The sequence below is a fragment of the Triticum dicoccoides genome, chromosome 7A (genome assembly GCF_002162155.2).
Source record: "Triticum dicoccoides isolate Atlit2015 ecotype Zavitan chromosome 7A, WEW_v2.0, whole genome shotgun sequence".
Taxonomy (NCBI): Eukaryota; Viridiplantae; Streptophyta; class Magnoliopsida; order Poales; family Poaceae; genus Triticum; species Triticum dicoccoides.
In genome coordinates this window covers 733,154,219-733,175,930 of record NC_041392.1, presented here as the reverse complement: position 1 = coordinate 733,175,930, position 21,712 = coordinate 733,154,219, and the positions used below count along the sequence as shown (strand labels likewise).

Here is a 21,712-nt window from a genome sequence, read left to right as displayed (position 1 = left end):
AGAAAATATATTATCTCATGAGCTAACACACTTCTTAACCTACTGTCTTTTCACATGACCCGAGACCTAGCTCCATTGCTAATGTTTCACAAAGCTTTACCGAATGAATATATTATTGTTGAAACAATCTAGATATCAAAACAATCATAGGAAATGAATAGAAAAGCCATTTCAAGTGGACAAGGTGATCATGAAGCAATATACCAACCCCCTCCCGCAAGTTTATAAATAGTGTCAATCAATCGCAAAAAGTAGGAAGCGAGAAATTCAAAAGTTCCACACAAGGCTTCCCATTATCCTCGGGATAGGGATATTTTTGATAATTTCTGACAGGGCTCCGCTTTTGGGAAAGAATTAATTTTGCTCACAGATTCAGATTTGAGCAGCCTCCAACCATTGTGAATATTAAAGCTCAGGTTGTGCCACAGGCGGCTACTCCTACTCCTCGGGCGGCTGCTCCTGCTTGAGCTTCTCATGCTCGGTCAGCAGCTCATTCAAATCGATGTTGTGGTTGTTCATCATGGAGACTGAACCCCTCCAGGTGCCATTTTCCCTGGTGCCAAGCTCCCCGCTCTTTCACTCTCAACCCGGCCTAAAGAGAACACTTGTTAGAGTCAATTGACATGTCTCCGTGAATAGGAAAACACTAACAAAATCTCAAAGAAACAAATGTGCGCTATGCTAGAGTTATCCTCTAGTTATTGATCAAAAGTGGTGGGTCACACAACCCGTCCGCAGTGCTACTTAGTAGTAATTGATGGTGGGATTGTCGTGAATCTGACTATAACTAAAAATCTATTTTTTGATGAAAAAAGGTAGTAGTGACGGGCCCAATATGTGGTCAATCAATGATACATTGTTAGCAGTGACCGAGGATGGTATTGAGGCTAAACATGGTACTTGTAGTCATATACAGCCCACCACTTATAAGCCCAAGTCACAACACGATAGTGACTAAATCATTACCCTGTCATTTAGATCGTAGCTTAAAAAATTAGTAGCCCCACCCAGTAAGCTCACTATTCCTTCCTCCTATCACTTATCCCTTCTCTAGCTACAAGCACACTTGTCTTCATGATTTGTGCTCCACAACAACACGCACTTCCCTTGTTAATCGCTCATGATGTCATACCCTTCCCCCTCTTCCCCGAAGATAAACCCTCTGAGGAAGAAACCATGCGCTGCCCCTCCACCTCCTCGAAATGTTGTCATCTCTACAGAATCTGGCATGGGTGCTGCCTCCAAGAATTCATTGAGTTCGTCCGAGAGGAGGAACTCCCCGGGCCAACTCCCTCTTCCACCTAGGTGATGATGGTGTTCACTTCTGCCTCGGTCCTTACACCATACGGGTTAGTGCTCATTGGACGATGGGCAGCATGATCGAGGCCTTCTCCGTTCGGCTTCTCGGGTCCTATTCTTCAAGATACCCCCCATCGTTGTTTCCTTTATTCGGATCCCCTACTCTATGGCTTCTTCAAACATCACACGGTGCAACATATTGAGGAGAAGAAGGTTCGAGTAGTGGAGACTACACATTATTGGCAGGTGTCAGATTTGGACCTGCCATGGCCTGATTTTATTTTCTGATTTGACCACCATTGGTGGACACGCGCATCAAAGTGGTTTGTTACTTCTCCACTAAGTATAGACCACTGATGGGAGTTAACCCGTCAATACTAGGTGTTTCTGGACCTTTGCCAGTTAGGCATTATGGAGTAGTGTCGGCAGCTATGGAATACAATGGAGAGAGAGATAGATAGATAGATAGATAGAGAGAGAGAGCATGAGAAGAGGGGCTATATGCAGGGAGAATAACCATCTAGTATGTCCCTGTTTGAGGTGGAACAACACACCGTGACATGCCTTGAAGGCCCATGAACTTCTAATTTTTACATACTGAAAACTAATATGATTCTTTCAAACCTACTTTACAAAATACATTGCATATGTATAAAGATTTACACGTATTACATTTGTAAAAAGATTCATGTTATTAATCAAAGAGCAAAGCAACATTTAAATATATAAGTGTTTTCCATAAAGAAGATCATGTCGTGTCTCTGTTTTTGTGAATTTGTTTCTTGGCAAATGATTCGCTTATGGAGGCTGATTCCTTTGTGTGCTCGGTCTCCTTGGAGTTGTTCATATGTGCTAAAATTTGCATCATCCGCAAAGTATGCACCTATATGTATAACACTCTTAGTGACATCTTTACATGCGAATAGACTTCTTTCGACGTTGCTTGTACACTAGCTAGTGTATTTTCCTTGAAAAGAAAAGGAAAAGCTAACATCCTGGCTTCCTATAGATAGAGGAGACTATATGAGCTGGATACGGCCGCCATTGCAGAAAACGAAGTAAAGCACAAAGCCTCCACCGCAGAAAAAGTACCAATGGAAGGACCGATAGAAATAACTGGTGGCACGCCCAACATGAAAGCAAATGCCAAGGGCGACTATAGGTGACTGATAGGTGAAAGTGTGTTATATCGACTAGAGGGGGGGTGAATAGGCGATTTTTATGAAATTCTTCACTGAGGAATTTGGTGGTGAGGAAATTCCTTAGCGAAGAACTACTAGCAGCGGAATAAGTACTCAAAAGTAAACACAACAGAATACAAGCATAGTCATCATGATTAAATGAAGACATGCACAGAGTACAGGAAGCGTAATCACAAGATAACACAGGACGAAGACAAACAGACTGAAGAAATTGAACTATGATATGAACACAGAGTACAGGAAGTCTTCAGTCAAAGTCTTCAAACACAGATATGAACAAACACACATCACATTTATGAGGAAATGAAAGAGTTGAGGAAATAGAACCAGTAAGCTCGGTGAAGACAATGATTTGGTAGACCAGTTCCAACTGCTGTCTCAGTTGTACGTCTGGTTGGAGCGGCTGAGTATTTAAACTCGAGGACACACAGTCCCGGACACCCAGTCAAGGACACTTAGTCCAAGACACCCAGTCCTCACCGTATTCTCCTTGAACTAAGGTCACACAGACCTCGTCCAATCACTCGTGGTAAGTCTTCAGGCGACTTCCAAACCTTCACAAACTTGGTCACTCGGCGATCCACAATTCCTCTTGGATGCTTTAGACCATGACGCCTAACCGTCTGGAAGAAGCACAGTCTTCAAAGGTAACAAGCATCGGATCCACTCAGGATCAATCTCTTCAGTGATGCTCAATCACTTGGGGTTTGTAGGTGTTTGGGTTTTGGATTTTTGGTTTTTCCTCACTTGATGATTTTCGCTCAAAGTCCTCGGAGGATGGGTTGCTCTCAAATGACAAGTGTCAGTTTCTCTCGGAGCAGCCAACCAGCTAGTGGTTGTAGGGGGCGGCTATTTATAGCCTAGGGAGCAGCCCGACATGATAAGACATAAATGCCCTTCAATAATATGACCGTTAGGTGGATAGATATTTTGGGACAGCTGGCGCATAGCACAGCAACAGTCGGAATTTTGAGTAGCAAAATCCTCAGGGCTATCATGTTCCTCACTGTGTATGCAATCCGCACTGGCGAATTCCTAACTCCTCAGTCAGGACAAATTCCTCAGAGACCAGAAGAACTTCATCTCTGTCACTGAAGAAATTGACTGAACTGTATGTGATTTCCAACGGCTTCACTTGAGGGGATTGGTAGGTGTAGGATTTTGAGTTGAGCATCACATGGAAAATTTTCCTTAGTATTTCCTCGACCCCCTTTAACATTACGGTGTTTCCTATGCCTCAAGAAAGAGAAAATGAAACTACGAAAACAAAAGTCTTCACGCTTCATGTTCCTCGAATGAATACCAAGTCTTCATGGTCACACCAATTTCTTCACTTTCAAAGTCTTTAGAAAGTCTTCAGAGATCCAAAGTCTTCAGTCGAAGAACTTCATTTTTAGGGGTCGACTTTCTCTGTAAATATCAAACTCCTCATAGACTTATAAACCTATGTACACTCACAAACGCATTAGTCCCTTAACCTATAAGTCTTCAATACACCAAAATCACTAAGGCGCACTAGATGCACTTACAATCTCCCCCTTTTTGGTGATTGATGACAATATAGGTTAAGTTTTCAACAGGGATAAACATATGAAGTGTAACTACCGATATTGAGGAATTTGATTGCAAGATATAGAAGAACTCCCTCTGAAGATGTGCATAGTGAGGAATTTGCTTTTGAAGCAATGCACACTTGAAGAGTTGAATCATGGAGATCTCCCCCTATATCTTGTAATTCATACATGCATTTGACATATAACAGTGAAGAATTTAAAATGCATGATGAAATATGGTGACTGATGTAATTCAGCATGCGTGCAATAATACTTAACGAGGAATAAGCATGCAGAAAAACGTCTCAAGAGTATCAGAGCACAGTGCATCAAAAGTATCAGAGCACCATCGGGTTTAGGATTACAACTCGATCCAATAAAGTTTCAGAAGAACGAGAGTTGTAACTTAGCAAAAAAGACGCCCATATAGTAGACCCGCTTGAAGACTAACTCATATTTCTCCCCCTTTGTCATCGAATGACCAAAAGGATCGAAAATGAGGACTAACGCCCTTGAAGATAATCGTGTTGATGAAGGAGCGCCAGCATTGTTGGGGTCGTTGGTTGATGTAGGGCCTGCCGCAGTGTCGTCCAAATCTTCATGTTCATCAGTGTCGCGTGATGAAGAAAATGAGCTGGCCACCAGAGAAGGAACTTGGACCTTCTTGAATTTCTTCGGTGGAGGTGCAGACCAGTCAAAATCTTCTTTGAGACCCATGTTCTTCAGATCTTCTTCACCATACAGATGTGACAGGATTGCCCAGGTGCGACCGAAGACTTGATGGAGGTAGTAGTGGTTTTTCTTCACTACATTGTGTGTGGCAGTCATGTTGTGAAGAAGTGAACCAAACTGACGCTTAACCCATTTGTGATTTCAATCCACCTTCTGGTGAAGACTAAGCAGAAGTTCACGGTCAGTCATCACGCCTGGAGCAGTGGCTTGAGGAGTGGACTTGGGTGCATTGGCAGAGTCATCATTGGTGGAATAAGATGCAGGTTTGCGAAACTGACCATCCAATGGACGAATGCCTTCATCAATTACAGCTGGTGCCTTGCCCTTTCCATCAACTTAGGAATATGTCTGCTTGAGGACTTCAATTGGGGGCAAGTAGCTGAGATGATTCTGGAAATCATCTTTGTAGTTGAGTGAAGACCTTGTCCTGAGGAATCTCATGATCCAATGTGCAGTGAGGGGCCAGCTGAGGAACTTGGTGCAGCTGAGGAACTAGCTGAGACACCTGAGGCAATGGAGATGCCGGCAGTCCTTTGGCACGAAGCGAGATGCACAGGTGCTGAGGATTTGGTCGGAACAGCTGAAGGCTTTGGCGGAGGAGCTGAGGACTTTGGAGGAATAGGAGCAGCATGAGGAATTGGCCGTGAGGGCTTTGATGATTCTAGCCATGAGGGCATTGCTGAGGAAGCACTTGGCTTGCGCGCAGGCATCTTTGACATAGTATTCTTTGGCTTGACAGCAAGGACCTCAGCAGAGGCAGCAGCAGTAGCAGAGTCTTCATTGAATTTCCTCACTACTTCTTTGGCTTGCTTAGCCAACTTGCCTTGGCGCTTGGCCCATTCATCAGGATATTCCTCACCTCGCTTGAGGCTGGTGGGATCAGCAATTTAGCCAGGTGCTAGTGGAGCTCTTGGGCATGGAGGATTGAGTGTGAATTTCTTCATGTACTTAGGAGTGACATATATGTACTCCCTCCATTCTCTTGCCCATCTCCTCTCTATCTTCTGAATGCGCACTTTGCGCTCATTCTTGGTTTCCTCAGTAGGTGTGCAGTACCCAACATATATGTCATCAGGGATTTCAAACGTTGTATTTACCTCAGGCCTCTTTCCTCCCTTCTGTGGCCTTTTACCATCAGCCATTTTCTTCAGTTGAGGAATTTGAACAATTGAATTCTCTAAAGAAGTATGCAACTTTTCTTCAAGGAACGCTGCAAATGAGTTAAGTTGACGAGAACCTAGTGATTCAGCAGCTCACATGTGTACCTGTGAACAGAGTATAGTTGCGAGGAATTTGGAGAGGTCATATGCGTTCTCAGAGGTTTTTCAAAATGAACAAGTTTGAGGAATTTGACCAGATGAGTCTTGAAGATTTTCACTAAGCATTCTTTGTCTTAGGTTCCAGAGTTGTATAGATCGAAGATCCACACAATTGAGGAATCTTGAAGAAAATTGATGCTTAGAGAAACGAATCAAGAACAGATGACTTTGTGAGGTGTTCAGTGTGTGAAGATATGAAGAAAAACACTTTTGAAGATTTTGTAGATAATCATTCAAATCAACGAGGGCAGTAAAAGTAAATTTTATTTACCCTGGACGAAGAACACGATGAACTGGAGTGAGGAGATGTGAAATTCGTCTATGCAGATCTTCCACGCCCTAACTTGGCGGAGGAAGATGGCTACGGCGGCAGCGGAGTGAAGATGTCCGCGGTCGGCGCGAGTACGTCGGCGATGAGGTCGAGGCAGTGAAGCTCTTCCTCATTGGCGGCGATGAAGTAGCGGCAGCGCTAGGGTTTGAGAAGCTCGAGCTGGAGAGAGAGGTTGAGCGGAGTAAAAGAAGTGAGGAAGGGAAGGAGGGGTATTTATAGCCACGGTGAAAAACTGCTCGCCCGAAGAAATTGGATGAACGTGCCCCTGACCCTTCTCATTCGCATGACATGTGTCACCGACGTAGTGAGAGGTGGAGATCGTGTTAGATCGTGGGTGAGTGGATAAGTGTATCGAGGGATGCGGAACGGTTTGAGCGGCAAGACCAAAAATTTCGATAAGATAGGTTTTAAAGTTCCGTTCGCAATTTCTTCAGCTGACAAGGACACAATGAAGATTTTGAACGAGTTTCAAATAGAATGCAGATGAAGAATTTGTGAACAGATTGGGTTGAGTATAGCATAGAGGGGAAGGTTCCGATCACATTCACTTAGCAGAAAACCAACTTGAAGAAATAGCAATAAGTGAATGCTGTAGAGGACATAAACTCATATATATATATATATATATATATATAGCCAATGAACAAAAACGACGGAACCAGTGAAGACTATGCAAAGTTGAAGAATATGAATAATTTGAGGAATTTCAACTTTTGGTGGTGGCGTGACCCACCGTATAAGAATGATGATTTCAGACACCGCGTACAATTATCATAGGGTTCTGAGAATCAAATTCTTCGTTAATTTCTTCACACTAAGAGTGTTATTCTTCATTGATTGAAGTAAAACGTTTCTTCATGTGTTGCACATCTAAGTCATCAATTTTGCATAAGTGTTAGGATGAGTGTCCTTTTCACAGAACATTCGAAGATTTTAGGATATATAGGTCACACCGCAACTTGCTAAATCTCTTCTCATCCAAGGGCTTTATGAAGATATCGGCTAGCTGTTCTTCAGTCTTCACATGCTCAATAGAAATGTCGCCCTTCAACACATGATCACGAAGAAAATGATGACGAATCTGAATGTGCTTTGTCTTCGAGTGCTGAACTGGGTTGTGAGCAATCTTGATGGCACTCTCATTGTCACAGAAGATAGGTACATTCTTCATGTTGACGCCGTAGTGCTTGAGAGTTTGCTTCATCCATAGCAATTGGGCACAACAAGAACCAGCGGCAATGTACTCAGCTTCAGCAGTAGATAGTGATATGCAGTTCTGTTTCTTCGAGGACCAACAGACCAAAGATCGTCCGAGGAAATGACATGTACCAGATGTTGACTTGTGATCCACACGATCACCAGCATAGTCAGAGTCAGAATATCCAACAAGATCAAAAGCCGAGCCCTTGGGGTACCATAATCCAAGTGTTGGTGTGTGAGCTAGATATCGAAGAATATGCTTCACAGCCTTATGGTGTGATTCCTTCGGTGCAGCTTGAAATCGGGCACACATGCAAACACTAAGCATTATATCTGGCCTAGATGCACATAAGTATAATAAGGAACCTATCATGGAGCGGTATACCTTATGATCAAAGTCAATACCATTTTCATCGGTGCACAGATGGCCATTTGTGGGCATAGGAATTTTGACGCCTTTGCAATCTTGCATGCCGAATTTCCTTAGTACATCCTTGAGGTATTTCTCCTGAGATATGAATATGCCATTGTGTTGTTGATGAATTTGAAGACCTAAGAAGAATTTCAACTCTCCCATCCTAGACATTTGATATTCTTCACTCATCATATAGGCAAATTCATCACTATAACGTTGGTCAGTACAGCCAAAGATAATATCATCAACATATACTTGGCACACAAACAATTCACAATCATAAGATTTAGTGAAAAGAGTAGGGTCGAGTGAACCGAGTTTGAAGCCTTTCTTCATGAAGAGTTCCTTCAAAGTATCATACCAAGCCCGTGGGGCCTGCTTGAGGCCATAGAGGGCCTTGTTGAGTCTGAAGACTTTGTCAGGATTCTTTGGATCTTCAAAACCTGGGGGTTGAGCAACATATACTTCTTCCTCAAGCTTACCATTGAGGAATGCACTTTTCACATCCATTTGATATAGAGTGATATCATGATGGTTAGCATAAGCAAGTAATATGAGAATAGCCTCAAGTCTAGCAACAGGTGCAAAAGTTTCATCGAAATCAATTCCTTCAACCTGTGTGTAGCCTTGAGCTACAAGCCGTGCCTTATTCCTCACCACAAGGCCATTTTCATCTTGCTTGTTGCGGTAGATCCACTTTGTGCCGATGATATTGTGCTTGCGAGGATCTGGACGTTTGACCAGTTCCCAGACATTGTTGAGCTCGAACTGATGTGATTCTTCTTGCATGGCCTGAATCCACTCATGCTCCAGAAATGCTTCATCTACCTTAGTGGGCTCTGTAATAGAGATAAAAGCATACTGCCCACAAAAGTTAGACAAATGTGAAGCTTTTGAGCGTGTGAGAGGACCTGGCGCTTTGATGTCATTGATGATCTTTTCAACTTGCACTTCTTTTGCAATGCGAGGATGAGCTGGTTGTCGTTGAAGAATTTGATCAACGTTTTCTTCAGCACCATTTTCTTCAGCATTTTCTTCAGGTGCATTAGCTCGACGTTCTTCATGTTCTGGAATGAATTCTTCAGCAGATTCTTCAGTAGGAATGACATCCTCAGTAGCCTTGAACTTGATAGTTTCCTCAGGTGTTGGTTCATCTATCACAGTAGGTGGGTGCTCTCTTTGCGAGCCGTTAGTTTCATCGAACCACACATCTACGGTTTCAACAACTTTGTGAAGAACGTTGTTGAAGACTCTATAGGTGTGCGAGTCCTTTCCGTAACCAAGCATAAAACCTTCATGTGCTTTTGGTGCAAATTTTGAGTTGTGATGAGGATCTCTAATCCAACATTTAGCATCGAACACTTTGAAATAACTTACATTGGGTTTCTTATCAGTGAGGAGTTCATAGGCAGTCTTTTTGAAGAATTTGTGAAGATATACTCTGTTGATGATGTGGCACGCAGTATCAATTGCCTCAGTCCAGAAACGACGAGGCGTTTTGTATTCATCAAGCATAGTGCGAGCCATCTCAGCAAGAGTCCTGTTCTTGCGCTCCACGACGCTATTCTGCTGAGGAGTGTAAGGAGCAGATAACTCATGAGTAATACCAAGTTCATCAAGATAGTCATCGAGACCAGAATTCCTGAACTCAGTGCCATTATCACTTCTGATGTGCTTGATCTTCACACCAAAGTTGGTTGAAGCCCTCGAGGAAGATCGTTTGAAGACTTCCTGCACTTCATGTTTGTAAGTAACAAGGTGTACCCATGTGTAGCGAGAATAATCATCAACAATAACGAAGCCATATTGAGATGCTTCATTTGAGATAGCAGAATAATGATTAGGACCAAAGAGATCCATGTGAAGTAATTCAAATGGGCGAGTGGTGGTCATGATAGTCTTCGCTGGATGCTTGGCCTTGGTCATCTTCCCAGCTTCACAGGCTCCGCATAGGTGATCCTTAAGGAATTTGACATTCTCGATGCCAATGACATACTTCTTCTTCGCAAGCGTGTGCAAATTCCTCATGCCTGCATGACCAAGTCGTCGATGCCAGAGCCAGCCTTGTGAAGCTTTTGCAAGTAAGCACACGGCTGGTTGTGGTCCTGTAGAGAAATCAACAATATACAGGTCTCCTCTCCTAAAGCCTTCGAAGACTTTGGAATTGTCAGCTTCCATAACCACAACACAACGGTACTTGCCAAAGGCAACAACCATATCAAGATCACAAAGCATTAAGACAGACATAAGGTTGTATCCTAAGGACTCAACAAGCATGACTTTGTCCATGTGTCGATCCTTTGTAATCGCAACCTTACCTAGACCCAATACCTGAATTTTGCCTTTGTCAGCAAAGATGATATGCTTCAGATGCGACGGAGATAATGGAGCATCCATCAATAGATTCTTGTCACCAGTCATGTGGTTTGTACATCCACTATCGAGGACCCACTCAGTGGCTTTGGGTAGATCATCCTGCAGATGAATTAGTGCAGCTTACAAACTCATATACTTCATCAGTGAAGAATATGACATCAATTCATCAGATCAATTTCATCAAGTAAGAGAACTGATAAAGCAATATGAGGACGTGAGAAATGAAAGTTCATTTCTTCATGATTAGCCTGCGTCCTATCAGGCATGCTCAGGTCTCCAGAAAATTCTTCAGATGATTATGTGTGTCTGGAGACCTGACCCTACAGAAGAGATTAGTTCTTTTTCTTCACCACCCACATCTGAAGGGGTGGCAAAGAGTTCATCATTCTGCGAGCTCCATACGAGAAGGATGACATAGAAGCCAGTCCATTTTGTTTCACATAAGAGGGGTTAGAGTAAGCATAAGAGTATGCAGAGAAATTCTTCGAGGACTTATGGACATAATGATTTGAAGAATAATGCATATATCCATAATCCTTAGATCTTCCCTGCGAAACAGACGGATTAACACGATGATGTTCATATGAGGACTTTGATCCATATGAGGAATTTGGTCCGTATGAGGAATTTGATCTGGGGTTCCTATTCTTCATAGGTGGTGTCATGATGACATTCACATGAAGATTTTCAAGACATCTTTTGGGAACCCAGATTTTCTGCATAGGGGAGCCGTTCCTGCAGTTAGTGCCAACATATCTAGCAAATACTTCACCATTCTGATTTTTGAATAGATTATAGTTGGAGTCAATAGACTCATCATCAGAATGAGGAGATTCACATGCAAATCCAAATAAGTTAGATGGATCAACTGGAGGTCCCTTTGAAGCAACCCATGTAGTTTTGGGGTACTGCTTAGGCTTCCAATATGTACCATCAGCATTGAGTTTCCTCTCAAAGGCGATACCCTCTTTCCTAGGGTTCCTGTTGACGATCTTCTTTTTAAGCACATCACAAAGAGCTTGATGCCCTTGGAGGCTTTTGTACATGCCTGTCGTGTACAATTCCTTCAGCCCTGCATCGTCAGTGATACTAGCAATGTCCTCAGATGAGGAATTAGTGATAGCAGAGGCATGTGAAGAATTTGAAATATTAGCAGCATTTGAACATTCAGGTGAAGAATTAGCAGATTCACGTTCAATGCACTTCAAGCATGGAGGAACAAATTCTTCCTGAGATGCGCTGATTTGTTGAGAAAGTAATGAATCGTGCTCCTTCTGAAGATCTTCATAACTCACTCTTAGCTTCTCAAGGACTTGCTTTCTTTGAAGAAATTCATAAGAAAGCTTCTCATGATCCAATAAGAGAGTGTTATGATAACTTTGATGTTTGTCAAGCTTGGACTGAAGTCTCTGAAGATTTTCAGTCAAAGTTTCAGTTCGATCCATTTCTTCACCCAACATATCATCACTTTTATTTAGCATGTTTTGAACCTTTTCTAAAGCCCTTTGTTGTTTTGTAGCAATCTTAGCCAGTTTAGAATAGCTGGGTTTAAGGTTTTCATCAGATTCATTCTCACTTGATTCAGAGGAGGTATATTTGAGTACCTTGGCACCCTTTGCCATGAAGCAATAGGTGGGAGCGTAGTCATCATCGCCTTCATCAGCCTTGTTGGTGAGGTCATTTTCTTCAGTGTTGAAGATAGACTTGCTGACGAATGCAGTAGCGAGAGCAAGGCTCGCCACTCCGGATTCGGACTCCTCAAATGACTCCTCTTCCTCATTTTCTTCAGATTCAGCCTCAGAGTCCATTTCCTTGCCAATGAATGCCCTGGCCTTCTTGGAGATGCTCCTCTTGTGATATGAAGGCTTGGAGGATTTTGATGATAAGGATTTTGTGGATTTCTTCTTTTTCTTCGCATCATCAGAACTGTAATCCTTGTATTTCTTCTTCTTTGATTCCTTTTCCCACTGAGGACAATCTTGAATGAAATGTCCAGGTTTCTTGCATTTGTGACAGAGCCTCTTCTTGTAGTCACTGGATGAGGAATCATTGCTCCTTGAGGACCTTCCAAGGCGACCACGTCTTGAGAACTTTTGGAACTTCTTCACGAGCAGAGCCAGATCATGGCTCAGTTCTTCACGATCACGAAGGCTGCTACCAGAGTCTTCATCTTTGGACTCAGATACTGCCTTGGCCTTCAGTGCACGTGTTCTACCATAGCTTGAACCATAGAGATCTCTCTTTTCAGCAAGTTGGAACTCATGAGTATTTAGCCTCTCGAGAATATCAGCGGGATCAAGTGACTTGTAATCAGCACGTTCTTCTATCATCAATGCCAGAGTGTCAAATGAGAAATCAAGAAATCTCAGCAATTTCTTCACCACCTCATGGTCGGTGATGTCAGTGGCACCAAGTGCTTGAAGCTCATTTGAGATGTCAGTGAGGCGATCGAAGGTTTGTTGAACATTTTCATTGTCGAGTATTTTGAAGCGGTTGAAGAGATTGCGAAGAACATCAACTCGAGAGTTACGCTGAGTTGAGACTCCTTCATTCACTTTGGACAACCTGTCCCAGATAAGCTTCACTGTTTCCAAAGCACTCACTCTGCCATACTGTCCTTTGCTCAGATGGCCACATATGATATTCTTCGCTTGAGAGTCGAGTTGCTTGAATCTCTTCACATCGGCAGCATTCAGAGAAGGTGTGACTGAGGGAACACCATTTTCCACAACATACGAGAGATCGTTAATAATTGCTTCAAGATGCATTCGCATCTTATTCTTCCAGTAGGGGTAGTCCATCCCATCGAAGGTAAGACACCCAGCAGAGACCTTGATCATACCTGCGGTCGACATAACTAAAACTCCAGGCGGTTAAACCAAAATCACACAGAACAAGGGAGTACCTTGCTCTGATACCAATTGAAAGTGCGTTATATCGACTAGAGGGGGGGGGGGTGAATAGGCGATTTTTATGAAATTCTTCACTGAGGAATTTGCTGGTGAGGAAATTCCTTAGCGAAGAACTACTAGCAGCGGAATAAGTACTCAAAAGTAAACACAACAGAATACAAGCATAGTCATCATGATGAAATGAAGACAGACACAGAGTACAGGAAGCGTAATCACAGGATAACACAGGACGAAGACAAACAGACTGAAGAAATTGAACTCAGGGAATTAAGAAAGCCTTCAGTCAAAGTCTTCAAACACAGATATGAACAAACACACATCACAGTTATGAGGAAATGAAAGAGTTGAGGAAATAGAACCAGTAAGCTCGGTGAAGACAATGATTTGGTAGACCAGTTCCAACTGCTGTCTCAGTTGTACGTCTGGTTGGAGTGGCTGAGTATTTAAACTCGAGGACACACAGTCCCGGACACCCAGTCAAGGACACTTAGTCCAAGACACCCAGTCCTCACCGTATTCTCCTTGAACTAAGGTCACACAGACCTCGTCCAATCACTCGTGGTAAGTCTTCAAGCGACTTCCAAACCTTCACAAACTTGGTCACTCGGCGATCCACAATTCCTCTTGGATGCTCTAGACCATGACGCCTAACCGTCTGGAAGAAGCACATTCTTCAAAGGTAACAAGCGTCGGATCCACTCAGGATCAATCTCTTCAGTGATGCTCAATGACTTGGGGTTTGTAGGTGTTTGGGTTTTGGATTTTTGGTTTTTCCTCACTTGATGATTTTCGCTCAAAGTCCTCGGAGGATGGGTTGCTCTCAAATGACAAGTGTTAGTTTCTTTCGGAGCAGCCAACCAGCTAGTGGTTGTAGGGGGCAGCTATTTATAGCCTAGGGAGCAGTCCGACATGATAAGACATAAATGCCCTTCAATGATATGACCGTTAGGTGGATAGATATTTTGGGACAGCTGGCGCATAGCACAGCAACGGTTGGAATTTTGAGTAGCAAAATCCTCAGGGCTATCATGTTCCTCACTGTGTAGGCAATCCGCACTGGCGAGTTCCTAACTCCTCAGTCAGGAAAAATTCCTCAGAGACCAGAAGAACTTCGTCTCTGTCACTGAAGAAATTGACTGAACTGTATGAGATTTCCAACGGCTTCACTCGAAGGGATTGGTAGGTGTAGGATTTTGAGTTGAGCATCACATGGAAATTTTTCCTTAGTATTTCCTCGACCCCCTTTAACAGTACGGTGTTTCCTATGACTCAAGAAAGAGAAAATGAAACTACGAAAACAAAAGTCTTCATGCTTCATGTTCCTCCAATGAATACCAAGTCTTCATGGTCACACCAATTTCTTCACTTTCAAAGTCTTCAGAGATCCAAAGTCTTTAGTCGAAGAACTTCATTTTTAGGGGTCGACTTTATGTGTAAATATCAAACTCCTCATAGACTTATAAACCTGTGTACACTCACAAACGCATTAGTCCCTTAACCTATAAGTCTTCAATACACCAAAATCACTAAGGGGCACTAGATGCACTTACAATAGGTAGTGCTAGGGTTAGGGTTTTATTTATCCATGGGTCGGTGATGGCGTAAACCCTAGATTGATTGGTCTTGGTGCTTCATCTACATTGCGCGGCGATGAGAGAGCAGACGTTGCATAAATTGGCAACTCTAGTGAAGCAGGCAACCAATAGTCGATAAGCCGAGAACCATCAAAGTCTCTGACAAATGAAAATGCTTCCAGGAGGCAATGAATCTCTCAACCAAATAAGGAGCCTTCACCTTTATAGAAAAGGAACTAATAGGTCTCATGTTTGAGGATCAGGATTCTAGACCGACTGAGGCCTACTAAGTGGTCAACGATTGGAAAGGTATGCTCACTCCCGAAAATCAACATCAATGTGTTTGCCAGGGCTATGCAACAAGCATGGGGACTCTACTAGGAAGCCTAGATAAGTCACATTGGCAGTAATATCACCGTATTGTGGTTCGACAAAATGGAGTCTAGAAGCACGCGCTATATAATGGACTGTGGAAATTTGGTTTTAGTGTGATAGTTTTGAAGGATTATGATGGTAAAACTAGGCCGTCAAGATAATGTTTTGTATGAAGGAGCCATGGGTAAGAATTAAGGATCTCCCCCTATATAAACGATTGTCTATTATTGGGAACGCTCTCCAGAATTGGCTTGGTGACGTGGTAAAGGTTGATGTCAAGAATGATGGATTTATGGGGGGAACCATCTCATAGTTAGAGCTAGAATTTTCATATTAGTTTCACTGGTCCGAGGCTTAGTTGTTTTCTTCATGTTGGCCGATTTCTATGCTTAGTTGTTTTCTTTAGAAGGCTCTGCTGAAGCTGACCACATCTTAGCTCACATCCAACCATGCGTGACTAATGATATGGAGGAGAGGGTGAACGCGGATGTGATGGATGAATAAATTGAGAACACACTATTCTAAATTGGACTGACAAAAGCGCATGGGCCAAACAACCTCTAGGCTATATTTGCCAATTTCACCTCGTTGCTAAAAATGATGTACGCAAAGTAATAGGGGATTTTTTTTGAAAGGAGTTGTTGCATCGGCACACTTAAGTGATACAGTTCTAGTCCTGAGCCTGAAAATTAACTCACTGGAGATACTTCCTCAGATTGGATCAATCAGCTTATAGAACACACTTAGTCATATTGCTTCAAAGGCCAAGCATATAGTTTTAAGGTTCTCATGTCCATAATGATCTCAGAGGAGCAAAGTATATTTGTTCCAGGTAAGCTTATCACAGACAATGTGTTAGTCAAGTATGAGTGTGTGCATGCAATCAGGTCAACGAATAGAAAAAAAATCCAATGTTAGGTATTAAACTAGACATGATGCAGGTCTACAAGAGGGTTGTTTGAATTTCCCACAATTTAATGATGAGGGTACTTGGTTTCTCAAATAGGTGGATCTTGATTACTATGATGTCTATTACACCAACCAAGATTTGTGTCAAATGGAATGGAGATTGCTCTGTCATTTTTACTCTCAAGAGGGCTCTGACAAGGAGACCCTCAATCCCTGTACTTGTTTATTTTCTATGTTGCGGGTTTTTCGGTGTTGCTCATGAATTCTCAAAGATAAAGGGATCGATTGTGAATCTTTTGGGAGCACTAGCCACATGTAGCCCATCTTATGTTTGTAGATGATAGTGTAGTATTTCTTCAAGCGTCAAATAGCAACTTTGTGACCTTAAAATAGATCATATTTGACTACGAGTTGGCCTAAGGACAAATGGTTAATCTTCGAAAGCCTCAACTTTCTATGGAAAGGGAAGCAAATAGGAGGTAAAAGTTGTTTTAAATATTTTTGCACTGACCCCAAGGCATTGAGCGAGCATTATTTGGGGCTTCCAGCCATGGTGGGTAGGTGAAAGGAAGGAAATTTTAAATATGTTAGAGAAAACTCAAATGGAAAAGTGGTTGGATAGGAAGGACAAGGTATCTCGAAGGCTGGAAAGGAGGTGCTAGTAAAATCAGTTCTTCAAGCGACACCTACTTACACCATGAGTTGCTTTCAACTCCCAGAGAAAATTTGTCGGAACTTAACTATGCGACGGTATGTAAAACTGTTAGTACCCGTAATAAGGTGGTGAACGCGTCGGGATGTACAAGAAGGGAGTTCGCACAAGGGTTTTATCCAGATTCGGGTCCTCAGTGAGAGGTAATACCCTACATCCCGTATCTGATTTTATTCATGGTGGATCACCTTGTGCGAGGGATTTACAACGAAGATGATGTTTAAGGCTACCGAGAGTATAGTCTACGAGAGTATATGTGAATGACAACCCCTAGCCCTGCCTTATATAGGTGATGAGGCCTAGGGTTTACAAGGAATCCATCAAATCTCATATTGCCGTGATGTTAGCTTGCACGCCCAGATGTTCTCCCCATCCTTATCTGGGCACATGAGCTGCCCTAGTGTGCCGATCCTCCACTTGTCCTCTTGGGCCCTGAGATAGGCCTGCTACCAGGCTTCCCACTTAGAGGACACCCCTATTGTATTACACCTTCAGTAGCCCCGAGCGTGTCTAGGGTTGGAGTTATGCTTAGCTTCAGGAATGAGAACCCAGGCGACCTCCTTCTGTCTTGTTTGCTAGTCAGACAAGGCACTTGTGACCACACGATTAGCATAATTCAACACATGCAGTCCACCCTCCCTGCGATTTAATCTATTGTGATCACATTTTTAAAACTATCATTCTCAGCACTTTTCCAACTATAATCGGTTGTGGCAGGGCTCAAAAAATATGGCTCATGGGGTGGATGTGCAGTTGCTTGCTTATTCACCAATGTTGATGTTTGGGAAACAAATTACATCATGGTCAATGTTGCTAATGTTGATACGTTACAGATGCTTCAAGTTCACTCATGTGTATGTACATAAAAAATGGAGATGAGGTGTGCAATGTCAACCAATACTGTTGCAAGGCCGACCATCGCCCATCGCAGTGCTGCAAGCCTGGGCGTTCAATGTTGGAAGCCAGTCACTTGATGCTGCAAAGCTAGTGGTTAGAGAACTTTTCATTGCTACAAGGTGGTTGACAATGTTGCTAGTCCAGGGCATCATTGGGATTTTTTCTTTGCTACAATACGGTGCACCGGTGCTACAATTTGGGGTTGCGAGGTGTTGCAATGTCGTGTTTAGTGTTGTAAGACCGACCACTATTGTGCTTTTGACTAGCCTACCATGGCCACCATTGTGATCTCCAAGTTGGTTTATTGCTAAGAAACATGGGTGTATATTGCAAAGGGTGGGGAGAGGAGACGAGAGGAAGAACCAAGTTGGTGGTTGATTTGGCAATGATGTGTCACACAATTGAACGGCTCGCGGGTGGGCGTAACCTAGGAAGAGTTGGAAGATGCATGCCAATGATCCATCGGTTCAGGCGTATATACATTGTGTTTTTTCACTGATTTGTTGCAATTAATAGGCCCTCCGTTTCTTTATATAATGTGTATTCGATTTTTGATAGAATTCCACAACATAAAGTGCATTTCTTTTAATTCCATGTAATTTGGTCTTTAGCTTTCCAGAAAAATGAAAAAAAAATCTCTCCTTCGATTGCATGTATCTCTCATTATAGAGAAGAAACGGAAAGTATCTCTCCCCCGATTGCGTAAATCTCTTCCTTTCCAAGTCTAAATGATTTACTTGGCGATGATCATTGATTTAGCCCAGGTTAATTTCGTCCTAAGCTGTGTAAAATTATGTGCATTGGTCACCGTGCCAAAAATTATACATTTTATATTAAGGAATGGAGGGAGTATGTGTTGTATATCTACTATTATTTGTATAGACATGCTCGCGTGTTGCAACATTTACGAGGTTTCTCAAAAGAAAATGGAATTATATTCAATGGACTGGTTTCAGGAGGAAATGCTCTAGTGCCGGATGCCCCTCGGTTGTATTCCTCTCTCTTCACCATATCAATTTGCTTTATTTCCACCATGCACAGACCCACCCTTTCTTCCCCTTTCTATATGACAATGTGTTGGGCTAGCGCCACCACCCACCGATGGCTGCGACTCTCGGACCATCACTACTACAAACCAGCGCTATATGCTGAAAGAGAGCACTATGCTACATCGGCCAAGGCACTCGACGTCTCAAGGCCGTGAGGGTGTTCATCGGTGCTGCATCCGGATAGCCCATGTTGCAAGACAGTGCTCACTCATGATGTTGCAAACACATACTCTTGTCAGGTGCTGCAACCATCATCTCATCTGTGTAACAACCGCGGCCAATGTTGCAGGGCGATGGTGGCATCATCGCTACTGCTGCAGGGGCTGTCGCATCAATTCCTATGTTGCATAGATCGTAGTAGTGCAACTGCAGGTTCTCGCGGGGTGTGTTTTAGCCGATGACTAGTGCCACAAGCCACGGTCCATGCGGCAAGGGGTTGAGGGTTGTGGTCGCATCAACTATCTTGGTTGTAAGACAATGCTGTAAGGACGATGCCTGGCGATATCAGGGATGCTCCAGGGCACGGACAATAGGTGCTGCGAGGGGCTGATGTAATAGTCTGCTGGAACGATGGGGGAGGGGTAGGTGATACACAGGTTTTGTGGATGCTATGGAGGAAGACGGGTTCCACTCTCTGTAGTGCCGTGTGGTGTGATCCAATGCTCCACATGTCAAATCCGACGGCTGGCGAGCCGACTAATTTGGTTGACACCTAAAACGTGTCGAAGAAAATGTATGGAGATGTTTCTAGCCATTGCATGTTTCTTACTACAGTTCATATGTTTTCCACGCTGCAACACATAGTGCCGGAGCTCACGTTTGTATACACGGCTAGTGACAGAACCAACTGGGTGAAACTTGATTAAAATTAGGCATGCATGGCGGCCGATTGACGCGTAGCACCGCCAGACCAACGTTAACGGAAAGAAAACATGTCCAGCTTCAGTCCAATATATCATTATACTAATGATGAAAAAAAAACCAAGCCTGGACAGCGCTAACAAGCTTAAGTCCAATATCAGTATACTAATGATGCCAAAAATCCAGCATGGAAAGCGCTAACGAGCTTCAGTCCAGTATCAGTATACTAATGATGCAAAATCCAGCATGGAAAGAGCTAACCAGCTTCAGTCCAATATCATTAAAGTAAGGATGACAAAAAATCAGCCGTGATACTGACAGAAAAAACCAGTATGGAGTACTTACCAACCGAGCTTGAAGCCACGATGCTCCCCCGCATGGGCGGCACCCCCTGAACTGGCGCCATCTCGTTCCCATCCATCTGCCACAAGAGACCGCAACGATTAGAATGTCCAAGGACATATGCACACCACGTAATTCTTGCACATACACATCAGGTAATTCAGTAAGTCCCTAAAAAAAGGTAATTCAGTAAGCACTAGTACTAATTCACATGACTAGATTAAATATTGTACTAGTACTAATTAACATGACTAGATTAAAGATTGTCAGTAACTTCAAATCATTAGGCACCGGTTAGCTTCAAATCACTAGTAGGAGAGGGGAAAGCAGTGCGGCTCACCATCTTGCCATCGGAGACAGGGTTTGCATGCAGGGTGGGGGCGCGAGCGCGGCTCACCATCTTGTCGTTGGAGATAGCGTTTGCATGCAGGGTGGGGGCGCGAGCGCGTCTCATCATCTTGTCGCCGGAGACAGCATGAGTACGTGGGGCCCCTGGCGCCGGGAGCACAAGCACCTTCAAGGGGCCTTCCCGGGACTCCTGGGATTCTATCTCCTCTCTGGTGGCCGCTGGAGGCGGGCTTTTTTGCCGGTCTCTCCCGGACTTGCCCTTGCGAACCACCGGCGCAGGCGCCTGTTGCGCAAGCACCTTCCCTTTCCCTAGGGCGACCTCGGCCGCACGGGGCGGGGCGGGTGCCGCCAGGCTCTGCTCCTCGTGGTTAGCTGCGGGTATGGCATTGACGCCGGAGCTAGACATCGCGGTGGATCGGTCGAGCAGATGCGCGGAGTGGGTCGAGGAGAGCGGGATGAGAAGAATGTGAGCGAGGAGCAGAAGCATGTGTTGCCCTTTATGAACTGAAACGAAAGGCACGGGCCAAGGTGGGGACCGCGTGTTGAACTACAAATTTATTTATTTAATACCAGCCTTTAATAGTAGCATATCTTTGGTGTATTTCTATTAAATATTCTTATATTTTGGTATATCTTTGGTATACTATTAAATATATATATTTGGTATACTAGTATTTAATAGTAATATTATTATATTTAGGAACAATGATATACCACTATTAAATACTATTATCTGTGTTACTAAATATAAGAATACCTGTGATAGTATTTAATAGTAACATTCTTATATTTTGGAACAGAGGTACTATTAGTTAATTATTGTATATCTTTGGTATACTATTAGATATATCTTTGGGATTCTAGTATTTAATAGCAATATTCTTATATTTAATGAGGAATAAAGATATATCACTACTGAAGAATATTATCTCTATTACTAAATATTAGAACAGAGCTAATAGTACTTTATAGTAATATTCTTATATTTTGGAACGGAGGTAATAGTATTTAACTCTAGAATATCTTTGGTGTACTAGTATTTAATAGTAATATTATTATATTTAGAAACAAATATATACTTACTATTTGGTAGTGCATTTATTTGTTCCGGAGGGAGTACTATTGCTACCTCCGTCCGGGTTTATTGGTCCTTTTTGTATTTTGTGTCCAACTCTGACAGTAGATTTGACTAACAAATTATAAGTTGTATATCACAAAACAAATATTGTTGGATTCATATTTGAAAGAGAATTTCAATGATACTATTCTTAGAGTATACTTATTTTTAATAGTTAAATCGAATGTC

General features: G+C 42.9%; 1 protein-coding gene across 1 annotated transcript; it reads right to left on the bottom strand.

The window, feature by feature from the left end:
* Window positions 1-252: 252 nt before the first annotated feature.
* LOC119334094 lies at window positions 253-20,893 on the bottom strand. Its single transcript, XM_037606751.1, has 3 exons — window positions 20,399-20,893; window positions 20,062-20,137; window positions 253-592 (listed from the first exon to the last, which is right to left on the bottom strand). The coding sequence occupies exons 1-3, from the start codon at window positions 20,891-20,893 to the stop codon at window positions 519-521; spliced, it is 645 nt and encodes a 214-aa protein (XP_037462648.1). The 3' UTR covers window positions 253-518.
* Between the last annotated feature and the right edge of the window lie 819 nt (window positions 20,894-21,712).